The 27,391-nt window shown below is 44.1% G+C and overlaps 1 protein-coding gene across 6 annotated transcripts in view; it reads left to right on the top strand.

Moving 5' to 3' along the window:
* The window catches only part of ELMO1 (engulfment and cell motility 1), a 274,208-nt gene that overhangs the window by 130,920 nt on the left and 115,897 nt on the right, over window positions 1-27,391 (top strand). For 5 of the 6 annotated variants that reach the window (XM_065665367.1, XM_065665366.1, XM_065665369.1 and 2 more), the window contains one exon: window positions 7,801-7,909. In XM_065665367.1, the coding sequence (XP_065521439.1) occupies window positions 7,801-7,909 (109 nt within the window). Of the gene's footprint in view, window positions 1-7,800; window positions 7,910-27,391 lie in introns of those variants that run through there. The other variant, XM_065665371.1, reaches the window with a different exon arrangement.

Genomic DNA, 27,391 nt, shown 5'->3' with positions numbered 1-27,391 from the left:
GGGGTCCACATTTCTCATTCTAATGAATTTGCTTTTGATGACTGTTGGTGACTTCTCAATATCTTTCTTGGCCACTTAGGAGTAGCCATATTCTAGCAGGTCTCAGTGCTTCTTTGGGGTGAGATTCTGCCTTGAGAAGACACATCCTGTGTTTCCTTGTTTTGTTTAAGCACAAGAGATTGCTGCTTCAGGCAGAAACTGCAAATAAACTTAGCAGGTCTTTAAACTTAGAGCATTAGCTCCCCATCTATTTGGATCCTGCCCAGCTGGCTACCCAAGTTCATGCCAAATTCTCTGCCATTTATTAGATTAGTAGGTTCTTGATATGTGTAGGGAAAAAAATAAGCGTTCCTTGGAAAGAGATACTTCTACTGTAGCCTGTAATTCAAGTCCCTTATCTGTAGCAGAGAAGCATTATCCCTTTTCCGACTGGTTTTATCTGTTTTGTACAAATATTTGTTAGATATTGAATGTGGAATTTCTGTTTGTAATACTGCCACCAGGATGGGAAAGCAGTGTTGAAATCCATGCTGCGTAGTTGGGCTTAGTGATCCCTTGGTGTGTTTCATAATGGGTCCATTGCCGTTATGTTTTTGTGAATGATGGGTGCGATATTTAGTGGCACGCTTCTGCGTTTTCCATTCTTGTCTTTAAAGCAAGTATTTCAAGTTATGAAGATGTTGCAGATCAAAAGGACGTTTGGACTTTGGTCGCACCGAGTTACTTTGACTACGTGAAAATCGAATGTGGAGCTGGCTGAGGATCTGCAGTAGAAAATCCCCTTCCCCTTGCTTCTGCCGACCTGGAGTTCATTCACGCAGCTGCGATGCAGAGATGCTTCCTCCCCAGCAGCTGCTTAAGTTGTGGAGACTGAGGAGCCTCCTTCTCCTTTTGATGCTTTCAGGAGTCGCAGTGGAGGAGCAGGTGCTGTTTGTGAGTGCCGGTGGTGCAGGCAAGGAGATTGCCGGCATCCTGCAGAGACCTCTCAGAACTGTAATGGGTTGAGTCACAGTCAGGCTGTCTGCCGTACGCTGCTGTAACCCCTGCAGTTGTTGTACAGGAGGCTGCCTACGCGTCCTTCCGCCAGTTCGCAAAGACTCCTCGTGCCTGCTCCTTCTAGCCTGATCACACAGGAGTAGTCTAACATAATTTCAGCATTTGCTGATGTAGAACTGAGCTTGATTTCTGCCAGGCCATTTTTCTTGCAGAAATGATAGGAAAAAGGATGTAATTTATTTCCCTTCTGCTAAAATTAAGGAGAAAAATTTTTAGATTGGATCTAAGGAGGAAGTTCTTTCCTGTGAGGGTGGTGAGGCACTGGAATGGGTTGCCCAGGGAGGTTGTGAGTGCTCCATCCCTGGCAGTGCTCAAGGCCAGGTTGGATGAAGCCTTGGGTGGGATGGTTTAGTGTGAGGTGTCCCTGTCCATGGCAGGGGGGTTGGAACTGGATGATCTTGAGGTCCTTTCCAACCCTAACTATTCTATGATTCTATGATTCTAAAAATGAGCTTTGTTACATGAGTCGTCCTGGTGCATCTCTTGAAGGAATGCAGTTTTCCTCACAAGACCTAATTGCCAGAGACTGGTGGTTCCCAGCCTGTTTGGTGTGGTCTTGTCTTCTCTTTTCTCGGCCAGTCTTTCCATTCTCTGTTCCTACCTTCTGCTCAGATATCAGTACCTAAAGATGGCCTACGAGAAATCTGGAGAGCGATCTTTGTTAGTAGCATTTTATGGCTGCAGTCAAACGCCTTGGCAGTTTGAATGGACCCTCTTACCTAGGTGCTACTGTATAATGACATAATAACCAGTTGCTTTTCTTTTCCCTGTTGTCCTGTATGGCTGTGTCACTGTCTCCTGACTGCTTTGCCATAGTGGGCACTGTGCCTTCCTCGTGGTTTCCCCCCCAGGTGCTAATTTGTACTTGTGCACATCGGGACTTGATGTCTGGTGGTTAACATTGTCCTGTAACTACACGTCCTCAGCTCTTCTCGCAAGTCTCAGCTTAAATTGCAGTTCTAGTGCCTTCCTGAGGAAGGCAGATGTAGTCGTTGCTTGACTTTAGTTTTGCCATGAGGAATTTCTGTAATGTCTCAGGAGTGTGAAGGAAGGCTGAGATAAGGAAGAGAGGAAGCATAGGAAATTGGGAATAAAGTAATGAAGATAAAAAGGCAGCTTAGAGGGGACAGTGCTGAGTGAAGGCTCTTGGAAGGACAGTTGAAGCAAATGACAAGCTGCCTTAGGAAGAAAGTAAAATTGATGAAGAGGATGAGTGGGAACTTTCTGCAGCAGAGTCCCTTACCCTTCTCAGGAAGTGTATCCTTAGGATTTTCTTCCTAGAGATATTTAAGGCATCTAAATGAAGGCAAAATGGTGAAGCCTACAGTATGTGATAAGGAGGCTTAGGAAAAGGAAAAGCAGTATGAAGAAAATCAAGAGCATCCCTGCAATTCTGGGATATTAGAATGCTGCCTGACTTTTCATTTTGGGTCTAAGGCGGTTTTTACTGCCTTTACTAACTAGCACTCTGAACCTCTTGATAGGAACCTACAGCAGACTGCTAGAAAGCTTGTTCCGTATTAATGCAGGATTGCTTTAGACAGCACTGCAAAATAGGTCTGGGGAAATGCTCCTTTTTAATAGTGCCGCAGCACTTCTTGAGCTGCCTGCTGTGGGATTTAGTGTAAGCACTGGTGCAGCTATAGTGGGTCTTGCCTTTCACTTCTATATTTGCTTCCTAATCACAATGAATCTATTCCATTGCCAAGCTCTGAGGTTGGCTCAATAATCTGAGAATTACATCTGCAGTTGCTGTGGGCAGTATACTTTGAGCCAGTTCCATCTTTAATGTGAGGGATTAAGGGTTGGCTGAGTCGATATTCCTTCCCAGTGAAAGGGGAGTATTTCTGTCTGGTGGTTTCATCTTCCTGGATGTTGATGAGGAAGCTTTTGAATTCATTAGGAGCAGGTATAAACTTCATTATTGAAGCCCATGCAGATTTTTAAGCCCATGGTAGTCAAATGTGGAAAATTAAGCATCTGTGATCTCGGTGTGACACTTGAATTAATGTCGTTGTCCATGGCTTTGGTAGGTATCTTGTAAAGGCAGGTGAGCATTCTTTGGGTGATGCTGAGCGCCACTGATTTAACACAAGGGAAGAACAAAAGAGCTTGCTGTTAAAAACAGCATCTCTTCTAAGGAGGGATGTGCTTTCCTGTAGCTCTCTCAATGCTTTGCTGGACAACTGGATGTTGGAGGGCTGCCTTCTCCTTCTTGAAAACACTTGACTTCGGGGTGCTTCAGTCTGGCTAAATCCCAGGAGAAATTCAACTGTTACCAATGCTGCCTGAAATGCCCGCCGTGGGAAGGATGATCAAGCCTTTGTTTCTCTTTCTGATCACTCTTTGGTTTTCTTTGGTGGTTGGGGATTGTTTCTCCTCGATTTACAGCAGGAATTTGTAAGAGAGGAGGAGTACGTACAGCGGGTAACTGCAAACCAGTACAGACTGCACGGATCTGCATTCTGCTACAGCTGCTGTCCAATTCCCATGCCTTAATAGGCTATGGAGCTTCATTTGTAGAGATGTCAGGAAAATGGATAACACTGATTTCCTAAATACTTCACCTCCTTGCATTTTTAACAACATTTTTAAATCTCTTCCTTTCTCCTCTTCTGCTGGTCAATTCAATCTCATTCTTCTTGTGACACCAGGTTCGTTCTCATGCTGTGCTGCTCTCACTCATTTTCTTTGTTTTCCTCCCTTTTCCCCTCACGTTGTTGGGAGTTACACATCATGGTTGTTTCTGCTTTGCCTCATGGTCATGGACAGTATTGATCAAGAGGAAGAGAAGAGGGTCTGCAGCATTTAGTACTCTTGTACCATGAGCTGGGTTTGGGTTTTGTCTGTGTAACATCTAGCATACTAGAAGCTGCGTTTCATGTTGGACATGCCGGGTTCTGCAGCTTTGCAGGACTAAAGCAAGGGAAAACCGCAGCACATTTCTAATAGCAAAGCAAAGGGCAGCCAAGCAGACCAGGGCTGGGGTAGGACTAAAGATGGAACAGGAGCCAGCACTGTGCCCATGTAGCCAAGGCAGCCACCAGCATCCCAGCCTGTGGCGGCAGCAGGGCCAGGCAGTGGTTGTGCCCCCGCACTGGGCACTGGTGAGGATGTGCCTTGAATCCTGTGCTCAGTTCTGGGCCCTTCACTACAAGAGAGACATTGAGGGGCTGGAGCGGGGCCAGAGAAGGGAATGGAGCTGGTGCAGGGCCTGGAGCCCAAGTGTGATGGGGAACAGCTGAGGGACCTGCGGGGTTCAGTGTGGAGAAGAGAAGGCTCAGGGGGGACCTGATGGCTCCCTACAAGTGCCTGACAGGAGGATGGAGCCAGGAGGGGCTGGGCTCTGCTCCCAAGGAACAAGGGATGGGACAAGAGGAACCAGCCTCAAGCTGCACCAGGGCAGGTTTAGATGGAGCTGAGGACCAATTCCTGCCCCAGAGGGTGCTCAGGCATTGGAACAGGCTGCCCAGGGCAGGGCTGCAGGCACCGGCCCTGCGAGTGTTTAACAAGACACCTGGATGTGGCACATAATGACATGGGTTTGTGGTGGCCTTGGCAATGATGTGTTAACGGTTGGACTCTTAGGATCTTAAAGGTCTTTTCCAACCTAAATGATTCTGATTCTGTGGAGCCAGAGGTTCTCTTGCAATGTCTGCCTTTAAGCGTTTGTTTCCCCCAGGCAAATTTAACCTGCTGACTATGAAATGTCTGGTGGATGTGCGGCTCACTGTGGATTTGTGAGGGGGAGAAGGAGGAAGATAATAGGGTGCAGCCACTTCATGAGCATTAATGATAGACCTCCGTTTGAATGAAGGTTGTGTGTGGGCTTCGTGACTTCCTCAATCTTTTCCTTTCCTTGGTAGAAGCGCTGTTGTGATGGAAACGTGGATCGAGTCAGCTGTGCGCTCTGTAGACATGCAGAAGCGTTTTCAGTCTAGAGCTGTGTGTTATGTTTCTTTCCCTGCTATTGTTTTCACCAGTTTGTGAAGAAAACATGTCCATTCCCTGCTTATTTCTCCTTCATAACCAGAGTGATAGAGGAAATAACATTAAAATCTTGCCATTATCAGCTGTATTTATAGCGGTTGACTTTGGAACAGGATATGAGTCGTGAAAAGAGATTACAGATACAATAATGAATGTTGTAAATCTGAAATCTGTTGCCGAGACCAGGAATGATTTCTCTCTGGGTATTTATAAGAACCCTTTTTTTTTCCCTTCCTCTTCCCCTTTTTACCGTTGCTGTGTCGAACTCGAGATCCGTATCTGCCGAAATCGCCTGCAGGTATTTAGATGGAGTACAGGGCCTTCCATCTTCCTTTCTTACAGCAGTGTGACATGGCAGCTCTGCCTGGCTTTGCACAGCAAATGCTGAAAGATGGAGCTTGCACAGAGCGTGTCTGAGGATGGTTTCAAAGCTGCTTTACATATTGATTACTCAAATTGCCATTTAATTTGCTGTGTAGCAATACACGGCGCCTTAACTATTTCTCCGGCATTCTTATTGATTGCTGTAATTCTGCCTGACATTATATGCATATATGGTGTCACCATTAAATATTTATGTGCTCATGAAATGTTAATACGTCGGGTTAATGTGAAACTCAACAAAATGCATTTGCCAGAAGCGAGCGGGAATGCTGATCCGCCTGCTTCCCTTCCCCTCCCCCTTACCCTTTCATTTTGCCTCTCCATTGATTTTATTACCAGTGTTTCTCTGCTGTACCTAAATCTGTGTCAAAGCCCCCTGCTCCGGCATGCAGATTTCATGTTTTATTACGTGAGAGATAAACCACGGTAATAATGAAACAGGAGAAGCAACCTCAGAGAGGTGTTGAGACACAGCTTGACACTGGGCTTGGGCTGCTCTGTCATTGCTCCTGCGTTTGGGAGTGGAAATGTAGCACGGTCCTGCAGGAAAGAGGCTGAAGCAGGATGATTCATCCGGAATGCAAAATCACGTTCACATGTTCCTTGAACAGTGGTTGCAGCAACGTAGAGCAGAAATTGCAGGGGTGTTTTTGGTGCAGCTGTTACCAGAGATGATATAGAACCATTATATGTAATGTAACCCAAAACATTGAGAAAGGAAAGCAGCTCCTCGTGGGAAAGTGATGAGCATGGTTCTGACGCTGTCCCGTTGGAAGAGGCCAGGAAAAAGTCACAGAGCTCAAATATTTATCGTATCCCTGAGGATTTTCTAAATTTCTGTGGAAAGTCTGAAGGTGATTTAAAAAAAGCACCGATGGAAAGCGAAGTGAAGTGGTTATCCGCTCTTGTAACACAGAGAGTGACCAGCCGTTTACATGCCCCATCCCTGGCAGTGCTCAAGGCCAGGTTGGACACAGGGGCTTGGAGCAAGCTGCTCCAGTGGAAGGGGTCCCTGCCCGTGGCAGGGGTTGGAGCTGGAGGAGCTTTAAGGTCCCTTCCAACCCAAACCGTTCCATGATTCTGTAAGCACTGAGTGATGTGTTGGGGGCAGAGTATCAGCTGGAGGCTGCCCCTTGTACAGCAGGATTAAAATAGATGTTTGGTGAAGGTGCTTTGGCACGCTGTGTGAAGGACTTTCTTACCTGCATAAGAGAACATGAAACAGTCACAACAAGGATCTGGGGAGGGAGGAAGGAGGGAAGGGTTTTGCTGGCATCCAGTGTTGCATCAGTTTTCTCTTCCATCTCTCCCCCTGGGTTTGGGTGAAGATTTCCAGCCTTGGAGCCTCTTGCAAAGCTGTCTTTGGCTTTGCTTTAAATGGCTGCCAGAATTGAGCCATTTAAAAAGGCCAACCAACCCAAACCCACAACCAACAAAAGGACACGGTGAAGATGGGAGCTAAGGCGACAGAAGGAAAGCAAAGCAGAGAGCAATGTCTAAGCATCTATTTGTGCAGGAAGATTTAGAAAGCTTCTGAGGTTCTTTGGTGTTGGCAAAATCTCTTACCTTTGAAATTCATTTTCTTCCTGTGTCCCTCATCCCCAGGCTGTGCAGCAGCTGGTTAGGGTGGGTTTTGTCACTCATTTTTCCATCTGCAGTGAAATCTCTTATTGATCTGTGGTGCTGGGGAAAATGTTATCCAGCTGTGTGTGATAAGGCAGAACTCAACGGGTGTACAAATGTGCAAGGAATTCTTTTCTCCTATTTATTTTGCAGCGTCACTCAACAGAGAATACAAAGACTCTGCCCGAGTTGCTTTTGCAGCATTCATAGGCTTGATGCAGGAGTGATAGTTCCCTGAAATGTTCTGCACACAAGCACAAGTTTCTTCCATAGTAGAGAAGATGTGCGCGTTCTCTTCCACTGTGGGCTTCCCTTTGAGTTTTGATTTTGAGCTTGGATATTTTTTGGAGCCTGAATCCTGCTATGTTTTGGGTTTTTTTTATATATCCTTCTAGGTGCGTTCATGTCTCTGCATCATTGTATCTCATTTCCTTTAACTGGCACATTTGAAATGAAACTCTTTCTTCTCTTTGGCTTCTACTGCAGTTCCTCCAAGCCAGGGGTGGTACAGAACAGCAGCATTGCATAGGAATGGCAAAGCTTCCTAGCTGGCCATGGAGCAGCACTGCTTCTGTGTTGCTGACTGCCTCAGGCATAGGTCATTTATCTGGTTCATGAAAATAGAGCCTTCAATGACAGGTTCCTCAATTCAGCCTGGTATATATTGCACATGTGGGATGTGGAGGACAGTGCTTCGGTGCATGGGTTCTTCAAACTGATCTTTTCCTGTTTTGCTTCCTCCTTCAGATCGTCCTGGAGAACAGCAGTCGAGAAGACAAGCATGAGTGCCCATTTGGCCGAAGTAGCATTGAGCTGACAAAGATGCTGTGTGAAATACTGAAAGTGGGAGAGCTACGTAAGTTGCCCTGTTTGTTTGACCTCTGAGAGCCATGGAGTGAGTTCAGTGATGCCTAAAGTTTGTTTCAATACATGAGTTTTCTCCTGAGGATTGGTTCTCAGTGTGGTCACATACTGAGCACTGGCACTCAAAATGACTATGTTTTGCTGTGTCTTTTACTGGTTTGTGGGCATACCAGGGATGAGGATGGAGTAGGGGAAATGGTCACCCAGTCCTGGAGTCTCTTCTATATGAAGCAGGGTAGCTGCATCATTTCTAGATGGGTCAGCTCATTTCCTGTTGGTTGATCTGGTGTAGGAGACTTTATTGTCTTACCATTCCACAGGCTTATCCATAGGTTGGTTTTATATGAGTATCATAGTCATTCTTTGTGGGATTGCTCATCTAAACTGACACATCCTGTTTTGTCTTAGATATCTAATGCTCTATCTAAATACCAGATGACACTTTTACTCTAACAGTGTGCTATGAAATACTGTATTTTAATACAGAGTAAACAAGCTGTCTTTGGCTTCGGTTATAGTCCCTAGACAAATTGTTAGGTACTATCCAACGGAAAAGGATGTCTGTATCTTCATTAGTGTGGAGTGTCAGTGTTTAACTATCAGTATCTATATATAAACTTCACTTACCCATCCATAATATTTTGGGTCCAGCTGCAGTCTGGTTTGGCAGGCACTGCCTGTTCTTGTTGCACAAGCGGGGGACACAACTGAGATGCTTCATTTCTTTTGGAGACATTTTCTTCCTCTTGTATTTTTTCCCTAATAAAGATTTTTCTTCCACCTTTACATCTAAATCCATAGAATGTAATGAGAGAAGAGCAATGCAAAAGGCAGCAAGGAAGCCTATAGGTATCACTGGTTTTTGTTCCTACTAGCTCTGCAACAGACATGAAAAGCTGTTTTAAAAGTGTAGTTTGGCTGTTAAAACAACTGAAGCTTTCAAATACAGTGTCTTAAGTCTGAATTTTTTGGCTGGTAATTGGAGGAGGAACACACAATCTCAACAAAGCTCTGAACCCATTTGAATTAAGTGCTAAAGATCAGTTTTGTTTTCACAAATGCACAGGAAAATACCTGAGATCCAAAGGACCACTGCGTAGGTGGTGTTCCTGTGCATGTCCCATAGCTCCGTGGGACTTGCACTGCAGTTGGCTGCCGATGAAGGCGGATGATCTAGAGGTTATCCAGGCATCCCAAGCATCTTATTTGCTGTGTCATAGCAAGTCATTCAATAAATAAACCCCTTTTTTGTCCCAGGCATGTTTGTTGTCCATATGCAGGGGTCTGTTAGTATGTAGACGATTTGCCATGGATGGTACTGTTTGTTCTGATTGCTTTTAACTTCTGCAGATAGGTCCTGTCATGGTTTTATTGTGTGGTCTTTTAAATTGAGCACTGTGAATGCAATAAGAGGACTTGGGGGGGGGGGGGGCTAGGTTACCATATGAAAAAAATAGGAAAGCTATTTTTGCTGTGTTAGTTTTAGAAAGATAATAAACAATTATTTATTTATTTATTTTGTCACTTTTTGGGGGGTTTAAAGTGGTTTTTTTTTTTTTGTTTGGCCTTGTGTTTTTGTTGCTGAAGTTCTGTTTTGTGAAGAGTGGCTGCATGGATTGGAAGTGTGGGGTTTGATGTTAGTGAAGCTGCAAGTCACTGGGATGCCGGCTGTGCTGCTTTGCACCACTCCATTGGTGTCCTTCCATAGGTGTGTGATACCGTACAGACATCTGATGCTGAGGAGAAGTGGTTCTCTTGATGGAAAGCAGCTGTAGCACAACTGACTTGTGGAATGTGATTCTAATCTACACCCACAGAGCATCTGCTGCTGGATGCAGCAGTAGGGTTGCGTTGTGTTCTTACATCCACAGGGACAGAGCTGAGGTTACCTCTAACTCATCTTGACGATTCACCTGTTTGCCAGTGTGTTTCCTTAATGGCTTTGTTTATGTGGAGCTCTAATGGTCATTCAGAAAGGCTATTACAAAATACGCCTTTAAAATAACATAGGGAAAAGGGGTTTCCTGAAAATGGCTGTGGTGGAAGCGCATCTGAACCCAGTTGTGATCAGCAGTTTTAGCCTGGCGAGGAGTGCAAACCAGAACTGACATCTCTGGGAAATGCACGATCGGGTTTATTCTTCACTAGAAAATAAATAGTGTATTTCTGAATAGGATTGGACATCTTAGAACTCAGTAGTTACAGTTCAGGGCAGATGTGTCCCCGGTAGTTTGTGTGTGAGAGGTTTCAGGATGTGCTTAGGCTGCCAGGGTTTCTTTGGACATTCAAAACTCATCACTTTTTTGCACTGGAACATGGACCTTTTTTATAGTTTCTAAACTGTATAATTTAAAAACCACAATGAATGACCTTTTGCTCATGAAATATTCAGCAGTAGAAACTTCCTTAAAGTGCAGAGTAGATAAAAGCTGCTAGACTGTCCATTATTTATGAAGAGCACTTTAATGCTGATTACATTCCCCTTGCTCCACTGTATTAAATACCTTCAGGCAACAAGAAGACGTTTTGCCGTGTCTTTTTGGTCCCTTCAAGCACACATTCATCCCAGGAAGAACTCACAGGAAAGAGTTCAAGGCCACCTTTTCTGGTTTTTGTATTTCCTCAAATCCAGGTATTGGACTTCTTAATTCTTTGACTTCGGTTCCAAGATGTTCATCTTGGATGAACCAAGGCGTTGTCTTGGAAATTCTTCTCTTCTTCAGCAAAGCATTTTAAAGGAATGAAAGCTAATGTAGCCTCCATCTTCCCTCTTCATCCCTGAAGTTTCAGTCTGTGACATGTACACTCAGGGGAGAAGCAATTGCCCATGTAACAGACCCCTGGTACAGCTTCCCGGCGTTGTTGTTGCCTTATTTCCATACAGCTCAGCTGAAATGGTTTAGTGTTGAAGCTGGTAAAGAGCCTTGTAGCTGACAGAGGAACACTAAATTAATGCTGTATGCACTGAGGGAAGACAGTGCTGCTAACAGAGCAGTAGTCTAAAGATGTTCATAAACCACTACCCTTGCATGCCTGAAGTTATTCTATAGGTAAGGCATGTCAGACTTCAAGTGTTTTTCTGTGTATTGTTGAGCAGGACACAGATGTTTAACTGTCAGCGTTCTTATTTGATTGCTTTGATGGGTGGTGTTTAGGGGCTTCTGCAAAACTCTGCACTCGAGCTTAATGACACGCCACAAGGGTACATGCCATATGTCATGTGTATGGATTGTCCTAAAGCTTCTGTCAGATAAACAGCTTCTTCACTGGGTTTTCTTGCTTTTCTGTCGTGGGGGATTGAGCTGTCCCAGGGTTTTGTCAGACTGGATAAATTTACAGGATTTTTTCCTCAAAAGAGAACATCTAAAATGCGAAGGGATTGTAATGCCTTTAATGCTGCTCGCACGTTCTTGCTATAGGTTTCTCACTGCGATTATTGCCTAGGTTGCATGATAGAAGTGCTCTAGAAATACTTTTATTATGTCCCTTTATCAAATAGAACGTGCTGGGCAGTCATAGGCATACAGAGATATTCGTGGCTGTGCCCGCTGAGATGAAGGTAATCAAATCTCATGCTTCAAGGAGTAAGCTGATTGCTGCAGGGGGCAGGGAGCACTTCTTCATCTTTGCAGTTTTTCCTCTGCATTACACAATCCCTAGCGTGCAGCGGAGCTTGTTTCTGTTGGTCTGGCCCTAAAAGCACATTGGCCGCTGCAGGACCTGACCCGAGGGTTCGCCTGGTTTGATTTTCCTTTTGCTACAGCAAATCCAATACTTCCATAGCTGAATGTCATATTTTACGTTTTTTTTCCCCTCACTTGCAAGATAATTGCCTTTTCACCCTCCTCTTCCTCCTCCTCCTCTTACATTTAAATAGAATAGATCCCCAGAAAGAGTAAATAAAATTAGATAAAGGAATTTTTACTGTTCTCACATTTCTTCTAGCAATTCTGTTTTCTGGAGACTGAAGCATTTTACAAGCCAGGAAATGTTTGTTAGGAAGTTGAGAAACTTTTCTGGCCAAAAAGGTGTTTAGCAGCAATTTTCTTTTTCATTCAGAACGTTCATCCCTGCTTCAGAATATAATAACAAAAAATAAATGGTAATCTCCTTTGTCCTATTTTTCCATTCATTCCAGCATAGCCACCTTTGCATCCTCTCGCCCAAACCATCACCATATCGGATAACTCCCAGTCACAGCAAAAATTAGCCAGAACTTGAGTGACAGCTTGAAGATAAGCAGCATCCAAAAACTATTTCAGTAGTGATGAGTGAAGGTGGGGGGGGATCTAAAATAATCCGTATTGATCTTGAGTTCTAAGGGTTCCTTTGGAAACATGACTAGTAATATAGCCATTCCTGACTATAGGGATGTTAACTATGCTTGTCCTTCTTGATACAAAGCAAATAACTTGCTGAGTAGTCTGACTTGTACTTTTGTACCGCATGATAGCAGAATCTTGTTTTATCCAGCAGCCTTCCCTTTCCATTTGCTGGCACTGTTCCACAGGACAGACAGAATGAAACTTCGCTTTTCTAGGAAGGTGCTAATTCCTTTGCAATTAACCTCTTCTTGCTCTAAAAAGTCTCCATCTCTTCATGCTCATGGTAATCTGTGAAGTCTCTACAAACCATCTACTGTAATCTGTGCGAATGGGAGCAGCACAGCCGCAGGCACCTTCTGAGCAAGGTGTTTCATTCTTACCTCCGAGTGACAGGCACATTTTGGAATGTGATTCTTCTACTCGGGCACTGTTGGCTTCAAAGTCTTCTTGGGTCAGTTAGCTAAGCACCCTGACCAGGCTGGCCAGTATCCTCTTGTGGTTTTTCCTCTTGTCTGCAGCCATATGTTTGCTCTTTGATCTCTTCAGAGCAGGGACCAAAACTTGTTTTAGATGTGCAAAGTGCTTAAGTTCATTGTGTCCTGCATGCAGGATCCTTTAGCTTCTTTGAAATTACGTTACAATTTCCAGTATTATTAGTAATAATCAAAAGCATGGTGTATGAGGGAACTCAAAAACCACTTCAGGGCAAGAAAGACGGGGATAGAAGGGATTTTTTTTAGAAAGTGATTAATGCATCAAAAGACAACAGAGAGGTAACTTGATTAAGTGTGAAGAGCTCTTTCATCCTGTAATGAAAGGGATAGCACGAATCCAGACGTGGAAGTTAAAACCTGATAAGTTTAAACGTGGGAGTACGGTATAACCATTAACTATGAGGGTGCTGAGCTAAGGAACTAGCAGAAGAGAAACAAAATGAGAGAAGATGAAGAATGATGAGAGAATTAAAAAGAAATATCTTGATTTCCTGTGCTGACTGGAAGTTGTAGCCTTGGCATATTTGATAGCGTGGTAGAAGAGCAGCTGTACCTTGTGTTAATGTGGTTACTGGAACCCAATTTTATGATTTTTAATTTAATTTGGGTGGAGGGGGGCTATAAGGGATGACATAGGAACTGAAAAGCCTGGGCAGATGTGACAGGAAACAAGGAGTATTTCAGTATTTTGGATTATTGCCGTAGGAAAAAGTATAGCTAAAATCTTCAAAGTATCTTCTCTTTTGAAAGCTCTGCATCTCTTCCGAGCTTGTAGGACTTTGCTCGCTGCTCGTTCTGTGTGTTCCATACCTCTTGCTTTCCAAAGGGGACGTAAGTGAAGACTGAAAAGCCATCTTGCACTGTCAGTCACTGGAACAGGCTGCCCAAGGAAGTGGTGGAGTCACCATCCCTGGAGGTGTTTAAAAGATGTGTAGATGTGGTGCTTAAAGACATGGGTTAGTGGTGTCTTTGGCAGTGTCTGGTTAATGGTTGGACTCAATGATCTTAAAGGTCTTTTCCAACTTGCATGATTCCGTGGTTTTAGTGGTGCCTGCCTTGAAGAAGGAAGCAGTAGGCAAAATCTTAGAACAAACTTCAGGCTTTTAAAGTTCATTTGCAGCCTGTAGGAAGAAGAAGCTTCAGTCAACTGAGATGCAGCCAACTGTTTCTTGCTTATCTGGAACAATTTCTCTACGTTTTTAGGGTAGTCACCGTTCAGGGACAGTTTAATGCGAAGCAGATTGAAATTAAGAGGAAAATCCTTTTGGAATCCGTTCTGGACCTCCTGATTTCCCTTTGTGTTAATGTTTTATGAATGCAGATTTATTAGAAGAAGCCAAAGTCTCTTGTATTTTGCACCTAGCTGTGCTTCAAACCTGAAGTAAGCCCTGATGGTTTCACAGCACCGCTGTGCAGCGGACTGGAAATTCTGCAGCTGCTCCTTGGGAAGAGGGATATAGTTGCTTAAAGAATTGTAATAGAATCGATGTATAAAAGTCCAGTGTTGATTTAATGGCACCTTTCACTGTGTTTTAATACTGTTTTGTATAGCCCAGCAGTGTTAGTGTTGGCAAAGCTAACGGGTGTTCAGGGTGTGTTGAGGTGAAGAAGTGTACTTGAGGTTTTGGTGTCTGGAAAAGGCAGAGTGATTTTGGAGTGTGTAGACAATTGCATTAGCAGGAGAACAGCACAAACTGCCAATTCCTGTATTCCCCAAGAAAAGGTTGTACTTGGAAAGGCTAAAAAATGTGCAGTATTCTGGGACCTTGCAAAGAATAATCCCCTTCATTGAGCGGTTGAATATACTGCATCTGAGCTAGTGAGTGTGCCACTGCTTGTCCCAGGTTGTCCCTGCACATGAAGCTTCATGGATGCTTGCAAGGCACTGGAGGCACTTCTGGATTGCTGTGGAGTCAGCTCCTTTGTCAGACTCTTTGAGACTTTTTAACTTTCTTTACTTGAAGTTATTCAAGGCCAGGTTGGACACAGGGGCTTGGAGCAAGCTGCTGTAGTGGAAGGTGTCCCTGCACGTGGTAGGAGTTGGAGCTGGATGAGCTTTAAGCTCCCTTCCAACCGAAACCATTCTATGATGCTGTATTATTGTACTTAAGTTTTGACACCACTCAATACTGTGGAAAGCTGCTTCTAAACTAAATGATCATATACTCACTTGAAAGTGCTGGAAGAACTGTTTGAAGAGGTTAGAGTTGGCCCTCAATCATCCATGATTAAGTAAAAGGGGTATGTCCTTGCTTTATTGTCTTACAAGAGTGTTTTCTCAAAGAGTTGATCAAAACAACAACGAAAACAGAGAAATGAGAGCCTGAGAGCTTAATATGTTTGCCTTAAATTGTCCTTCACTAGCAGTACTGCATTATAAAACATGATCAAACTGCCCTTAGTACTTTGCTGCAAATCTTTACCAGTCAAACTCTGTCTTTGCAAGTAGAAATAACAGGAGTGGTGAGTAACCTGAAGGACCGGAGTTGCTCTATGAAGGTGACGCAGATTTTTAACACTGGATTATTGATGTTATGAACTGACTGAAGTACCATCCGTTACTTTCGTTCCTGTTGAAACGCTTGCTAATGCAAAGCTCAGGAAAATGAGCTTCCAACAATTAAACTCCACTTGCCCTTCTTGAAGAAGCATAGATTAGCTGGAACTGGGACAAGAGGAAGTTATAGACCCTCAGGCCTTTAGCAGACCATGGAGATGTTCACATTCAGCGAGAGCTCCTTATAGTGCTGGCTAAGTGAAATAAAACCAGGAGTCTGCAGGATTGTTTTCATGAAGAAGTACAAAAAAGTGAGTACATCCACTCTTGAAACTGCCCTTTCAGCTTTACTTCCTTCCTCCCCATGCAGCATTCCGTATTTCTGGATTAGCAGAAATTTTGCATAGATGTTGTGAATGCGTTTTCATGGCATATTTCTTTATACGTGACGAGGAATTGAATGGCTTGTTTCATAACGTTTCTGATCTCTTTGTGCTGACGTTTCCCCGTGGCTATCTTTCGTGAAATATAAAGCACTGTAATTGTTAAATGTGAAGCTTTAATACCTGCTGGCAAGGGAGGGGGAAGGGGATTCTTGATTTCGGAAGAGGAATTCCAGATAGCTTCTAGAATTGGCACGCTGTATCTGTTAGTTGTGTGCCTATAGATTCTGGTAAGTCATTAGAGGAATGTAATTAAATGCTGCCTACTCCAGGAGCCCCCCATAGCAGGCAGTTTGTTATCAGGGAGACACACGTGCATGTAACCATCCCAGTCTTCGTCTCTGAAGCCAGGTTGTTGTAGGAATCTAAGCTCCCATAATTCTTTATTTCATGTATTGGAACAAAATGGAGCTCTCTGTGAAGAATTATTAGATACATAAATACTTTCTGACAGAAGAGTTGGTGGCTGCCCCTGAACACCTTTTAATGCACTGTGCCCCTTTGGCATGGAAAGCCACGACTGTCCTGGATCTTTCCAAGATGTTTCTAAGGGAAAAATTCATGGCTTAGTTTAGAGATACCTGTTTTTTTTCCCTTAAGTCTTGTTCATTGCTGAAGTTTGTATGCAGGCTTTCTTCTTGCAGTTTCAAATGCTGTGTGTGAACAGACCTCTGGCCTCCAGCATTTCTAGGTTCCTACTCCTTCAGGACTAAGCTTTCTGCTCATTTTCTCTGGGCCTTTGTGCCTTGTATGTGCACAGCTTGCTAAGTTACTCAGTAATAATCCCCCAACCTGGCTGGTGGCTGTATTTTCTCCCCTCATTACCACTACAGAGCATCAGTTTAATTATTCTGAGCAAGGACTTAGAACATCCATCAGCTGCATCCAGATTTGTTGTCTCTTCACATCAAAGACCCGCTTGATGACAGACACTTAAAAAACCATAGCATAATAATGTTAGCTATAGGCATGCATGAAGAGACTGATAAGCAGTTAAGGAAAAATGCTGGACTCCTCATTCCTCTGAAGTAGATTACTGAGGCACAAAAACTAATTGGCTGTTTTTGTACGTGTGAGTGTGACAGAGGCTGTTGATGTGACACTGACTCCCTTGAGCTTTTGCAGTAAATTTCCTTCTGGTGGATAGGAGGACCTTTGGGTGATTGCTCTTTGGCTGGCTGCATTTCATTTTTCATCACCTCTCAGCACAAAAAGTAGTGCTGGTGTATGCATGGTAAAAATCCAAGGCAAGATCACCAATAGGTTGTTCTTTGGGTCTCTCCAAGCACTCGGTGAGAATTAAGCACCGAACTTACTACACCAGAAAACAAAGAAAATGGCCTTATAAGCATACATTTCATGTGTGCCCATCTTAACGTTAACATGTTCACATTAACACTGCGAACGTGTTTTGTCCTTCACGTGTTCAGGTGTCCGTAGTTGTTGTCTGGCATAGAATACAATTGATTCACCCCCATCAGTGACAGGACATTGTTGAGCTGTACCTAATAGGACTGAACACAACAGAATTCACAATGGGTTTGCCACCGGGTGAAGCAGAGCTTGCAGGACCCAGAGCATCATGGTTTAACCCCAGGCAGCAACTAAGCACCACACAGCTGCAGTGGGATGAGAAGAATCAGAAAAAGGCAAAACCCATGGGTTGGGGTAAGAATAGTTTAATAATTGAAATTAAGTAAAATATAATAATGATGATGGCGAGAAGGAGGGGGAGAGAGGAATAAAATCCAAGGAAAATAGGAAAAAAAACCCAAATCAAACCACTAAGTGATGCACAATGCACTTGCTCACCACCCTGACTGGTGCCTGGCGTGTCCCTGAGCAGTGACTGGCAGCTCCCAGCCAACTCCCCCCAGTTTCTGTCCAAAGCATGAGGTTGTATGGTATGGAATAGCCCTTTGTCTAGTTAGGGTCAGGTGTCCTGTCTCTGCTCACTTCTGGCTTCTTGCATCCCTCCTCACTGGCAGCGCATGAGAGACCAAGAAGTCCTTGATCAGGATAAGTGCTACTGAGTAATAACTAAGCATCGCTGCATTATCAGCATTGTCCTCAGACTGAAGCCAAAACACAGCGCTGCACCAGCTACTAGGAAGAACATTAACTCTGTCCTAGCTGAAACCATGACACAGCCTTTCATTGTCCAAGCTGCAGGCTGTAGGGTATCTTAGCGGATAGCCCAGTTGCCATTTGTCTGAGGCTTTAAGAGTAGATGGCAAACCTTGCCTAAGATGTTTAAAGAGATTTCAGGGTGTATAACCGAGCAGGAAAAGTTACCTGCAGTCTGAAATAGGCAAAAAATTGACTGAGCCATAAACCAGGAGTGTCTCTGCTAGTTTTGCTGGAGGCAGAGACTGGTACCAAAGTAGGTGAAACCATTTTGGAAGAGGAAAGAAACTATCAGAGCCAGTGCCAATGACAAGAGGCTGTGAGGAAGTAGATGGTTTTCCACAGAGAGAAGGTTTGAGTACGCCTGTCAGGCCCCCAACTTACTAGTTAATAAGGCTGCAATGGATGTTCATGCTTTGCAGGTATCAAAGACATGCTTTGTGTGCAGCCGTAGAGGAAGCTGGCCACTGCTGGTCTAAGTAGTGAATCCTTCGTTCTACAAGAGCTCAGACTCGAGGCACAGTGTACCCTCTGCTGTTCAGTTTTATTGCCTGCTTTTCCCCACATGACTGTTGTTCAGCTGTGTTTTGCTGAAAGACAGCAAACATCAGCTTGTGATCGGGCTGGAGCAACTCTGGGTGCTGTTACGACTCATGGCCTTGGTACCAGCTAACGGTTTAGATCTTGGTAGCCTTTGCCTAAATTAATGCTCTAGGGTCCAGTGTACTTCCAGTCTGGAAGTACTGCCTTTTCATGTAGCAGTCCATGATCAGGATTGTCGTAAGCCTGGAAGGACTGGAGGGTCACTGGTCTGCAATAGTGTTTTGTTGATTTGCTGTATTTAAAGGCATTCAGAGCCTTGAGGATTATTTGTGAGGTATTGAGCTTTGCCCGGAGAAGCTGTGGCTGCCCCATCCCAGTGCCGGGTTGGACGGGGCTTGGAGCAGCCTTCTCTAGCGGAAGGTGGCAGGGGGATGGAACTGGATGAGCTTTAAGGTCCCTTCCAACCCAGACCAGTCTGGGATTCTGTGGTTTACTGGCAGATGTTTGGAAGTTTTGGAAGCGTGTCCTGGAATTGTCGTCTTCCGTCAGCTTTCACCAGTGGAGCCACCCCTTCCATTTCCTCCCCCTTCTCTATAGCGAAGGGTAGTTTTGACAGTTATTTCCTTGCATTTGAAAGTGATGCCCGTCGCGGTTTGTGTATACCTACCACATCTACAGGGTTTGCAGTGCAGCCAGCGTGGAGCTCAGCCTGTTGCATTCTTTGGCTGTGCTTGGTTTGTGTGATTATGAGGTTCCCCCACCCCCAATGCCATTTTTAAATAGCACATCATCATGTTTGGGGAACATTTGAGTTGTGTTTTCAATCTTTTTCCTAATATTTCCATATTAATAATTAATGGAGAGACATTATGTAAATTTTGTATCATGGTGAATATATTATCAAATCAAGTGGCCTTTAAGGGTAATTGTAGAAAGCTAGGGAGACAAGATTTGGCTGGAGTTAACTTCTCTTTTCCTGTACCATTAAGTGCCAAGGACTTGGAACTGACACTTCAGAAATGCCAGTGAGGTGTTGGGCAGGAGGCATACCTTGGTAGGCTTTTTGGGGGGTTGGTTTGGGGTTTTGGGGTATTTTTTGCCATCCGTTGTCTGAGGTGGCTTTCTCTGCATCTATTAGAGTGAGCTTAGAAATAAACATAAAATCATAGAATCATCAAAGTGCCATTCTCAGTAGATGGAGTTTCAAGATGACACCAAATGTGGTGTGAAATGAGGAAAACTCCATTTATTGGAGCTTCTGGATTAGATAGGTGGAGCGCTAGGTAATGATGGATGCGTCAGGGACCTTCATGAACAGTCAGGATTCAAAACCTCATTGAATTTATTTGCTGTAAACCTCTCAGTTAGCTGTAGCAGCAGCACCCTCTTGCATTACTTAGCTGTGACAAAGCTGAGCTGACCCTCAGACAGACAAATTTACGCATCCTCTCGGCACACTGAAGAGCTATTTCTGTCCCTGCTCCTGACAATGAACAAATAACCAAGCATTTCCATCAGCAGCAGTTCTTTTCCTCCTCTTTTCCGCCCCCAGATTCCAGGGGTGGGTGGTGACAGCTTGAAGTGATTAGATACATTTTCAGATACCTATTCATTTTGAACGTTACCCCAAAAAAAAAGTGTTTTTCCTTGTCACTGCTAAATTATGAATTTTTAAGTGTTTTGTGCATGTTTTCCTAAAGCTCTGACAAGTATTTGCTTCTGTTATCCACTCCAGTTTAAACTTCCTGTGCAGTTCCTGTGCTTTTGTGTTCCCATTAAATGAACTTCCGCAAATTCCAATATTACTGTACATGTATCAATGGAAGGCAAATCTTCGCGTGCATGCACAATCACGTCACAAGTGGTGTGGTTTATTTGGGGTTGGATTTCACTTAGCGCAATAGGGAGCACTGTTCCCAAGATGCCCTGCCAGACTTCTGGCGTATTGCAAAGGCTGGAGGAAGGGGATGCACAGCACGCACCCCTGTGAAATTCTAAGAAAGAATGAAGCAAGAAGTGAATTCCCCAGGATTTTTCTCTAATTTATGAATCTCAAGTCTATCCATTCACAAAAGAGATGCAGTGTCATATGATCAGGAGGGGCTGGGCTCTGCTCCCAACGAACAAGGGATGGGACAAGAGGAACCGGCCTCAAGCTGCACCAGGGCAGGTTTAGATGGAGCTGAGGAACAATTCCTGCCCCAGAGGGTGCTCAGGCATTGGAACAGGCTGCCCAGGGCAGGGCTGCGGGCACCGGCCCTCCAAGTGCTCACACACTGTGGAGACGAGGCCTCAGTGCCATGGGGCAGGGGTGGCCTTGGCAGTGTTAGTTTAATGGTTGGATTTGATGATCCTGAAGGTCTTTCCCAACCTGGTTGACACTATGATTCTATGACTTGCATAAGCAATTGAATTGCAGTCTTGAAGTATTTATGATCCAAACATGGTTAAGCAAAACCTGTGTATTATTTTGGAAGAACAAGATAAAGGGAAATCTAGGCAAAAATAAGGTGTACCTTGCTCCTCGTGAGAAGGCAGGAAACAAACTGCTGTGCTGGCTCATTCTCAGTAGGCTCAGGTGCCGTGGTGGAGGAAACCTTTACGTTTGGTATGATGAGCTCATATACTGTGGTTGTACCAGGGTGTAAAAAGATGTGAGTCAGAGTCTGTTTCTTCTACCCCCTTTGTGTCCAAATTCTCTTGACCTCCTCCCCCAGCAGAGAGAGCTTTTGACAGACGTGGCCATGGTGTTATCTGGCTTTGCAGCTAAAGGAAAAGTTTGTATCTTAACTCTTCCCAGTTTGCTGTAGATAGTGAACAGTTGTGTGACAGTTTGCTGTTCTGCATGTTCTTCCACTGTCAGTTTCCCAGGGAAGGCCGCAGGTTAGCAGATGGGTTAAAAGCCAGGTAATTAATCTACTTCCAGCTGAAGTAAAGATGAAGCAAAGATGACTTAGGGGTGAGGTTTGATGCTGCTTCGGAAAACGTGTGTTCCCAATCAATTTTTGAGGATTTAACTGGGCTGGGACATGATCCCAGCGCCTTTCTGAGGTTTCTGTACAAGTCAACTTCCCTGTATCACCTTCCAGGTCTAATTCAGAATACTGCCTCTCTGTAGCAATTAATGGTCATGTACCTTTCAGGAGCAACAAAGCAGATCAGAAGGCAGAAGAGGGGGCCAGAACTGCGTCCCACTGCCAGTTCCAGGTAGCCCTATGGTTTATCGCATCTGGTATAGCTATTCTCTTAAAAACCAAAAATTCCTCCTGGTGAGGAGGAGTTGTTTCATTGGGGAAAATTTAGCATGTAAACCAAGCCTGCTCCATTTCCTTTTTATCACACATTCAGTTTGAAGGGTCGGCTTCTGTGTGTCATCTCATTAGTGGGAGCCCATCTGCTCACTTTTCTTCCCAAGTAGTCTGACTGGTGTGTGTTGTGTGCATGCAGGCATGCACAAAGGTTTCCAGTTCCAGTCAGTGTTGATTCCCATTAGGCTTCAGGCAGGAGAGGAAAGATCAACGATTCTGGAAGAGGAGGGAAAGATGCATGCGCTTGAAAACTTGTCTGGAACGCTCCCTCTCCCCTCACTCAACTAACAGCCGTGTACGTATAATGAGAATCTTGCTCATTTAAGCTACTCTAATGATGGTTCTCACTGGTCGTACTTGAGCCCTGATGTGGAGTAAAGCAAGGTTTGTTTGTCATGCGCTTATATATCACAGACTTGTTCATCCTATTTTCAAGCTGTGCCCTGCTTAATATGGAGTAATCCCCTCCATACGGTGTTCCAAAGACATATTTGTTCTGGTGTCTTGAGTCTTGCAGTATTCCCATGCAGACAAGCCGTCTTACAGGCCTTGTTGTGGCAGCGTCTGCTTTATTCAGTGCAAGGATCTGTCTGAGATCTGAGGGAGGAACTGTTCATCTTTCACTCCTCACACTCCTGTCGGATCATGCAGCAACAGGACTTCTGCTGCCTGACTTCTGTTTTATTACTTAGACATTTCAGGGCTGATGTGAGCTGTGATTTGAGAATTCCCAGGAGTGAGACTGCAGCTTTTTCCCCTTTACCACCTGTGCTTCTCAAGTGCCACAGGCTTTCATTACAGCCCTGTCGGAAATCTCAGGAGTGCCGTTCACTCAGAACAGATTGATGGGGTTTTGAATCTTGTGGTCTTAAGGATGTATATTTGGGGTTATTTTGGTGCATGTATGAAAAGCTGATCACGTTTTTAAGACACAGAAGAATCTGTTTAATGACAAACCTTTAGCGGTGATGAACAGCCTACTCGCATTTCTCACTGATATGTTACCTTTTCATTAAAACCTCTTTGATCTGTCATATGTTAAACCTTACATTTCTGAGGTTGGATCAAGGAAGTGTTCATTGAAATTACTGTGTTCTGAACAGAAGGCAAAAAATTATGGCACTTAGGGGACCTACTGCTACAAAAGATGTAGATCTCTTTGTCTTGTTTCTGACCAAAATGAGAATGATGCCTGTCAGTCCTGTTCTAGCTGATACATGTTCATACTGTGTAATGTGTTTCCAGCAGCTCTGCAGTGGGTTACCCTGGGCTTTCTTGAGAAGATCTTATCTGCAGTTGCATGTTCTAGAAGCTATATTTATTGCTTTTTATGGAAGCTTAAAAGTTATGTACACAGGAGGGTGCCTGCTAAAGGTGTTAGACATGGATAAGTTACAGCAGAAATCGCTAGGAATTAGGCAGTGGCTGGGGCTTTGTCCAGCAGTGATTAGTAGCTTTGAATGCTTCAGTTCCAGACCACTCGGAGCCCAAAAGTCCATGGGGCTCCATTTACAGAGCGCTGAATCACCTTGTGGGAAAACAAGGCTTCTGCTGCTCTTTACCACCCAGGTGAGAAGCCCCAGAAATCTGGAAAACCAAGATCAATGTACTCGGTAGAGACTTTTCTGCTCTAGAGAAATTGATGGTCTCTTTGAAATACATTAGGTTTGAGCGCAGCTTTTTCATCTGTGAGAAACGTAAGGCTGGCAGTATTAAACATGATGAAGTCATTACTTCTGGAGGTGAAATATCGCCAGTGTACCAAATTGAAATCTTTGTGCTGAAACATCACTTCCAAGGAAAACCCACAAGCCTCTCAGGATCTCATTTCATCTTGACTAGGGGGAAATGCAGCTCCTGGAGCAGATGGGAATATCCCAAGTAACTGTATGAGCGCTGTGTTATGAGGAAGAAGGATTACAGGGAGAACAGAAACAGAAGGGGGGGGGGTTACGTGTGTGATGTAAACAGATGCTGACTGCCTGTAACAATACAAAGAAGCCCATTTTCCGTTAGATTTTAAGGTTTTCCCATCTTCGTTTGCCGCCTCCTACTTTTAAAGTCATCCTGTTTCACAGTGTGGATAGGTCGGTTGACTTTGAGATAACTGATTTCTGGCAAGCCAGTTTAGCTTCTGTGTTGAATGAAAATGCGTTTGAGTAGACAGATGAATGTGGCTAGAAAAGGAAAGAACTGATGGGTTTTGTGGTGGTAGGAGCAGAAATCAGATTGACCTGTGCCCCTCAGATGAACAGAGATGAGCAGATGTGACAGTGGCACAGCTGGATCGGTAACTAATGCAGGTGTGGCTAAGATCGCAAAGGGGAAGAGCTATTTTGTATGAAAATGGGTTGAGTCTCCCTAATATTGAATGCTTGTGGGCTCGTGCTGATTTATTAAATGATGTAGATCTGCCAGCTTGAGCTCACAGATTCCATTCCACTAATGAAGTTTAATTTTTTGGTGCATGACTTACAATTGGCAAGTTTAGAGCCTGCCTGGAATAGGCACGTGGCAGCAGGAGCCGGATGCTGCTGAGGCAGGTGTCACCAAAGATTCCTTAAATTAAATCTTGGTCACTGGGGGCCTGCTTCTAGTGCAGCTTTCACTGAATTGAGGCATGTTTGTGAGAGATGCAGGGAAGGTTGCAGTTGCCTAAATGTTCTTGTAGTAGGCCCTATCATTTCCGCTGTTGGGGAAGCCTTTAACATTTGATGTGAAATCATTCAGTGGATTAATAATCTTTCAGTTATTTATCAGTGGAATTTTTGTCTTTTTTCTTAGGGCTTTTAGTAAGACATACCATAATGCTGTCTAACCCAGTTACTCCAGAGTATCTCAGGGCCAGGGCAGTAACTCTTCTGATACCCTGTGAATTGTTGGTGCCAAGGGAGATGAGGCCAGGTATGGGTACAAATCTGGTTAGGGTCATTTAAACAACTCTTAGCAGCCACTGGAGACTGTTGATGTTGTTATCGTAAATGCTTGGGACTTGAGCTGTGTAGTTGAGACCAGTCATTGCAGCATAGTGTTGGCACATACTGCCTGGTTCCTGGGCTGCAGAAGGCTCTCTCTATTTCATGTTATATATGGATTGATGCCACAGAGTCACCAGCCCAAACAGCTGGAGCCCATGTCTTCCTTTTGGCTCCCATGTCAGTGCAGCATGTATATCATATGCAGGAAAGGTGGTGTAGAGCTTAACTGTCCTGTACAGCCTCTTTCCAAGCCCAAAGTTGGGAGCACTGCCTTCTGGCCATGTGTTGAGTTTGAATACTTCTCTGTCAGGCAGAAGCAGATGGACTTTGGGAATCAGTGCCTCTCATTTAGACTCCAGTGCAGTCAGAATGACACTGTTGTGCCCCAAATGCAGACTGGGGAGAAAATGGTGGGGGCTTAAAGGAAGGTACTTGATACCAAGCGCACAGAAATTGGAACATAATGCTTTGTTCCTCCCCCATATACCCTGGAGCTACCAAGATTCAGCGTCTTTCCCACAGAACGAGTATATTCACCCTATGAAATGCGTAATGCTGTATGTCAGAGCCTCCACCATTCGTGCACAGACAGAAGTGGAGAGAGAAGTGTGTGAATGCAGACAGAGTGTAGAATACAAAGACATAGCCCACGTTTCCCACAAAGGCCGGCGGCTTGCTTTGGGTGAGTAATGCAGAAACCAGGATGCCCAGTTCTGAGTACTGTATCTAAGAGAGATTTGACACAGCAATTGAAATGAATGTAATCAGTGTACTAGGCAAGCATATTAGTTCATTGAACTTCAGTCTTCATTAAATTTGTGGTTCATTGCTTATGCTTCTGCTGGGGAAGCGTGGATGTGTGCTGCCTACTTTTGATAAGTGTTTTTGTGTTCACTTTTCGCCAAGTGACTATTACTATTTTAAAACGTTTATTAAAGAAGTGGCTCGTGTCTTTTTCAGGCTTGTTTGAATGAGTCAGCTCAGACATTAGAGCAGCTCACAACTTATGCTGTAGTTTTAATTGTCTGTTTATGAGAGATGAAAGTTAAGCCAGCAACTGAATTGTTTAAATTTGTAGGTAGTGGGGATACCAATGTGGAAGGCCTGAGCAGGGTGTTCCTGTAGTGATAGGGCAAGAAGTAATGGGTTCAAACTTAGGCAGGGGAAGTTCAGGTTAGACGTAAGGAAGACGTTCTTCTTTACTGTGAGGGTGATGAGGCGCTGGAATGGGTTGCCCAGAGAAGTGGTAAATGCCCCATCCCTGGCAGTGTTCAAGGCCAGGTTGAACATGTGTTCAACTAACATTGAGAGTCTTGGGTGTCATGGTCTAGTATGAGGTGTCCCTGACCATGCACGGGAGGGGGTTGGAACGGGGTGATCTTAAGGTCCTTTCCAACCCAAACCGTTCTATGAGTCTGTGCAACTTCTATGTGTTTTAATGAGCTGATCCTTCTCTCTCTTGGTGTGAGGGTCTGAGCAAATCAAAGACCAAACGTATATCTAACGATTTTACAGCACTCAGTGATAAAATGAAATTCGGGCTGCATCCCAAGGTTCTGGAAAGGCTCAAACTGGAATTCTGGAAAAATACGGTGGGTACTTGGAAAGCAGGTTGGCTGAACATTATAGCATGTGAGCCCTCTTTTAAAACAGTGGTATATGAAATGTTCCTTGGGTCTGTTTTGTGTTGTCCCTTATATCACAGAGGAAAGCAAATGTTGGTGAAACTGCAGGGTTTTATTTTGCAGCCTTGGGAAGAGAGGTGCTGTACAGACTTCAGTTGTTGCAGTCCTTTAAAACTTATGGACTACTTGCCTGGTTTAGAGTATGATTTAGTGTTTGTCCCTGAGATGAGGCATCTGAATTACGCAGAAGGCTGCCCTATTTAATGGTGCAAAATACAGTTTCCCTGTTTGAATTTGCATGTAAACTTCTTTGTTGTCTCAATGGAGGTTGGAGTCTGCTTATTCTTGTGTTTGCAGTTGTCTTATGTTGGAAGGAAAACCAGGCATACTCTTCTTTCCTGTTTCTGTATTAAAAGAATAGCCTGCTGGTACTAAATCAGGGAAGAACCTGCAATACACTAAGGTGCAATTAACCAGTGTAGGGTTTAAAACAGGTTTTATATCATGTTACAGTGCCTTGGGTTTACTGCATTTTAAGCAATTATAAAATTTTAGAAGTAATTTCAACAGACTGGGAACTTCCGTCTTATGGAGGATGTGTTTTAAGAGTTCAGTATCAAATCGCCTCTGGTCTTACCTGTCAGAGTGGGAGCTCTCACCACCTCCAAGTTAAAAATAACCTTTCTATTTTCAGAGTAGAGACCTTGCCTTACCAAAGGTGTAGGATAGGAAATGGCATGAACTGTATCAGCATGCAGAAGAATAAGGTTCTTGTAGAGGATGAAAGCAACCAAACCGTGGAACACTTGTTCTCTGCAGTGAAAGCACTCTTCTCCTGGTTTTCATTACTGGTACTTGGTGGTGGCGTTGCATTTATGAGCTTCTCTTTGACAACCCATAGAAACAGCGCTGAGATTGATGGCTTTCATCAATTGAGTTTGCTTCATTGGCATATCATAATCAACTTCTCTCCATGTGGTGGTATTTCAGATATTCAACACAACATGCACTCATGTCTCAAGCTCCTTGTTTTCTTTGCTTGAAGATATGAGGCTGCTTTAACTCCATGATTTTTTAATGTAATTCTTTATGTTGGCACTGGGTTTTGGTTTTTCTTTAGACTTTTTGCTCTTT

The sequence above is a fragment of the Lathamus discolor genome, chromosome 2 (genome assembly GCF_037157495.1).
Source record: "Lathamus discolor isolate bLatDis1 chromosome 2, bLatDis1.hap1, whole genome shotgun sequence".
Classification (NCBI taxonomy): Eukaryota; Metazoa; Chordata; class Aves; order Psittaciformes; family Psittacidae; genus Lathamus; species Lathamus discolor.
This window is presented reverse-complemented; position numbering and strand designations above follow the sequence as displayed.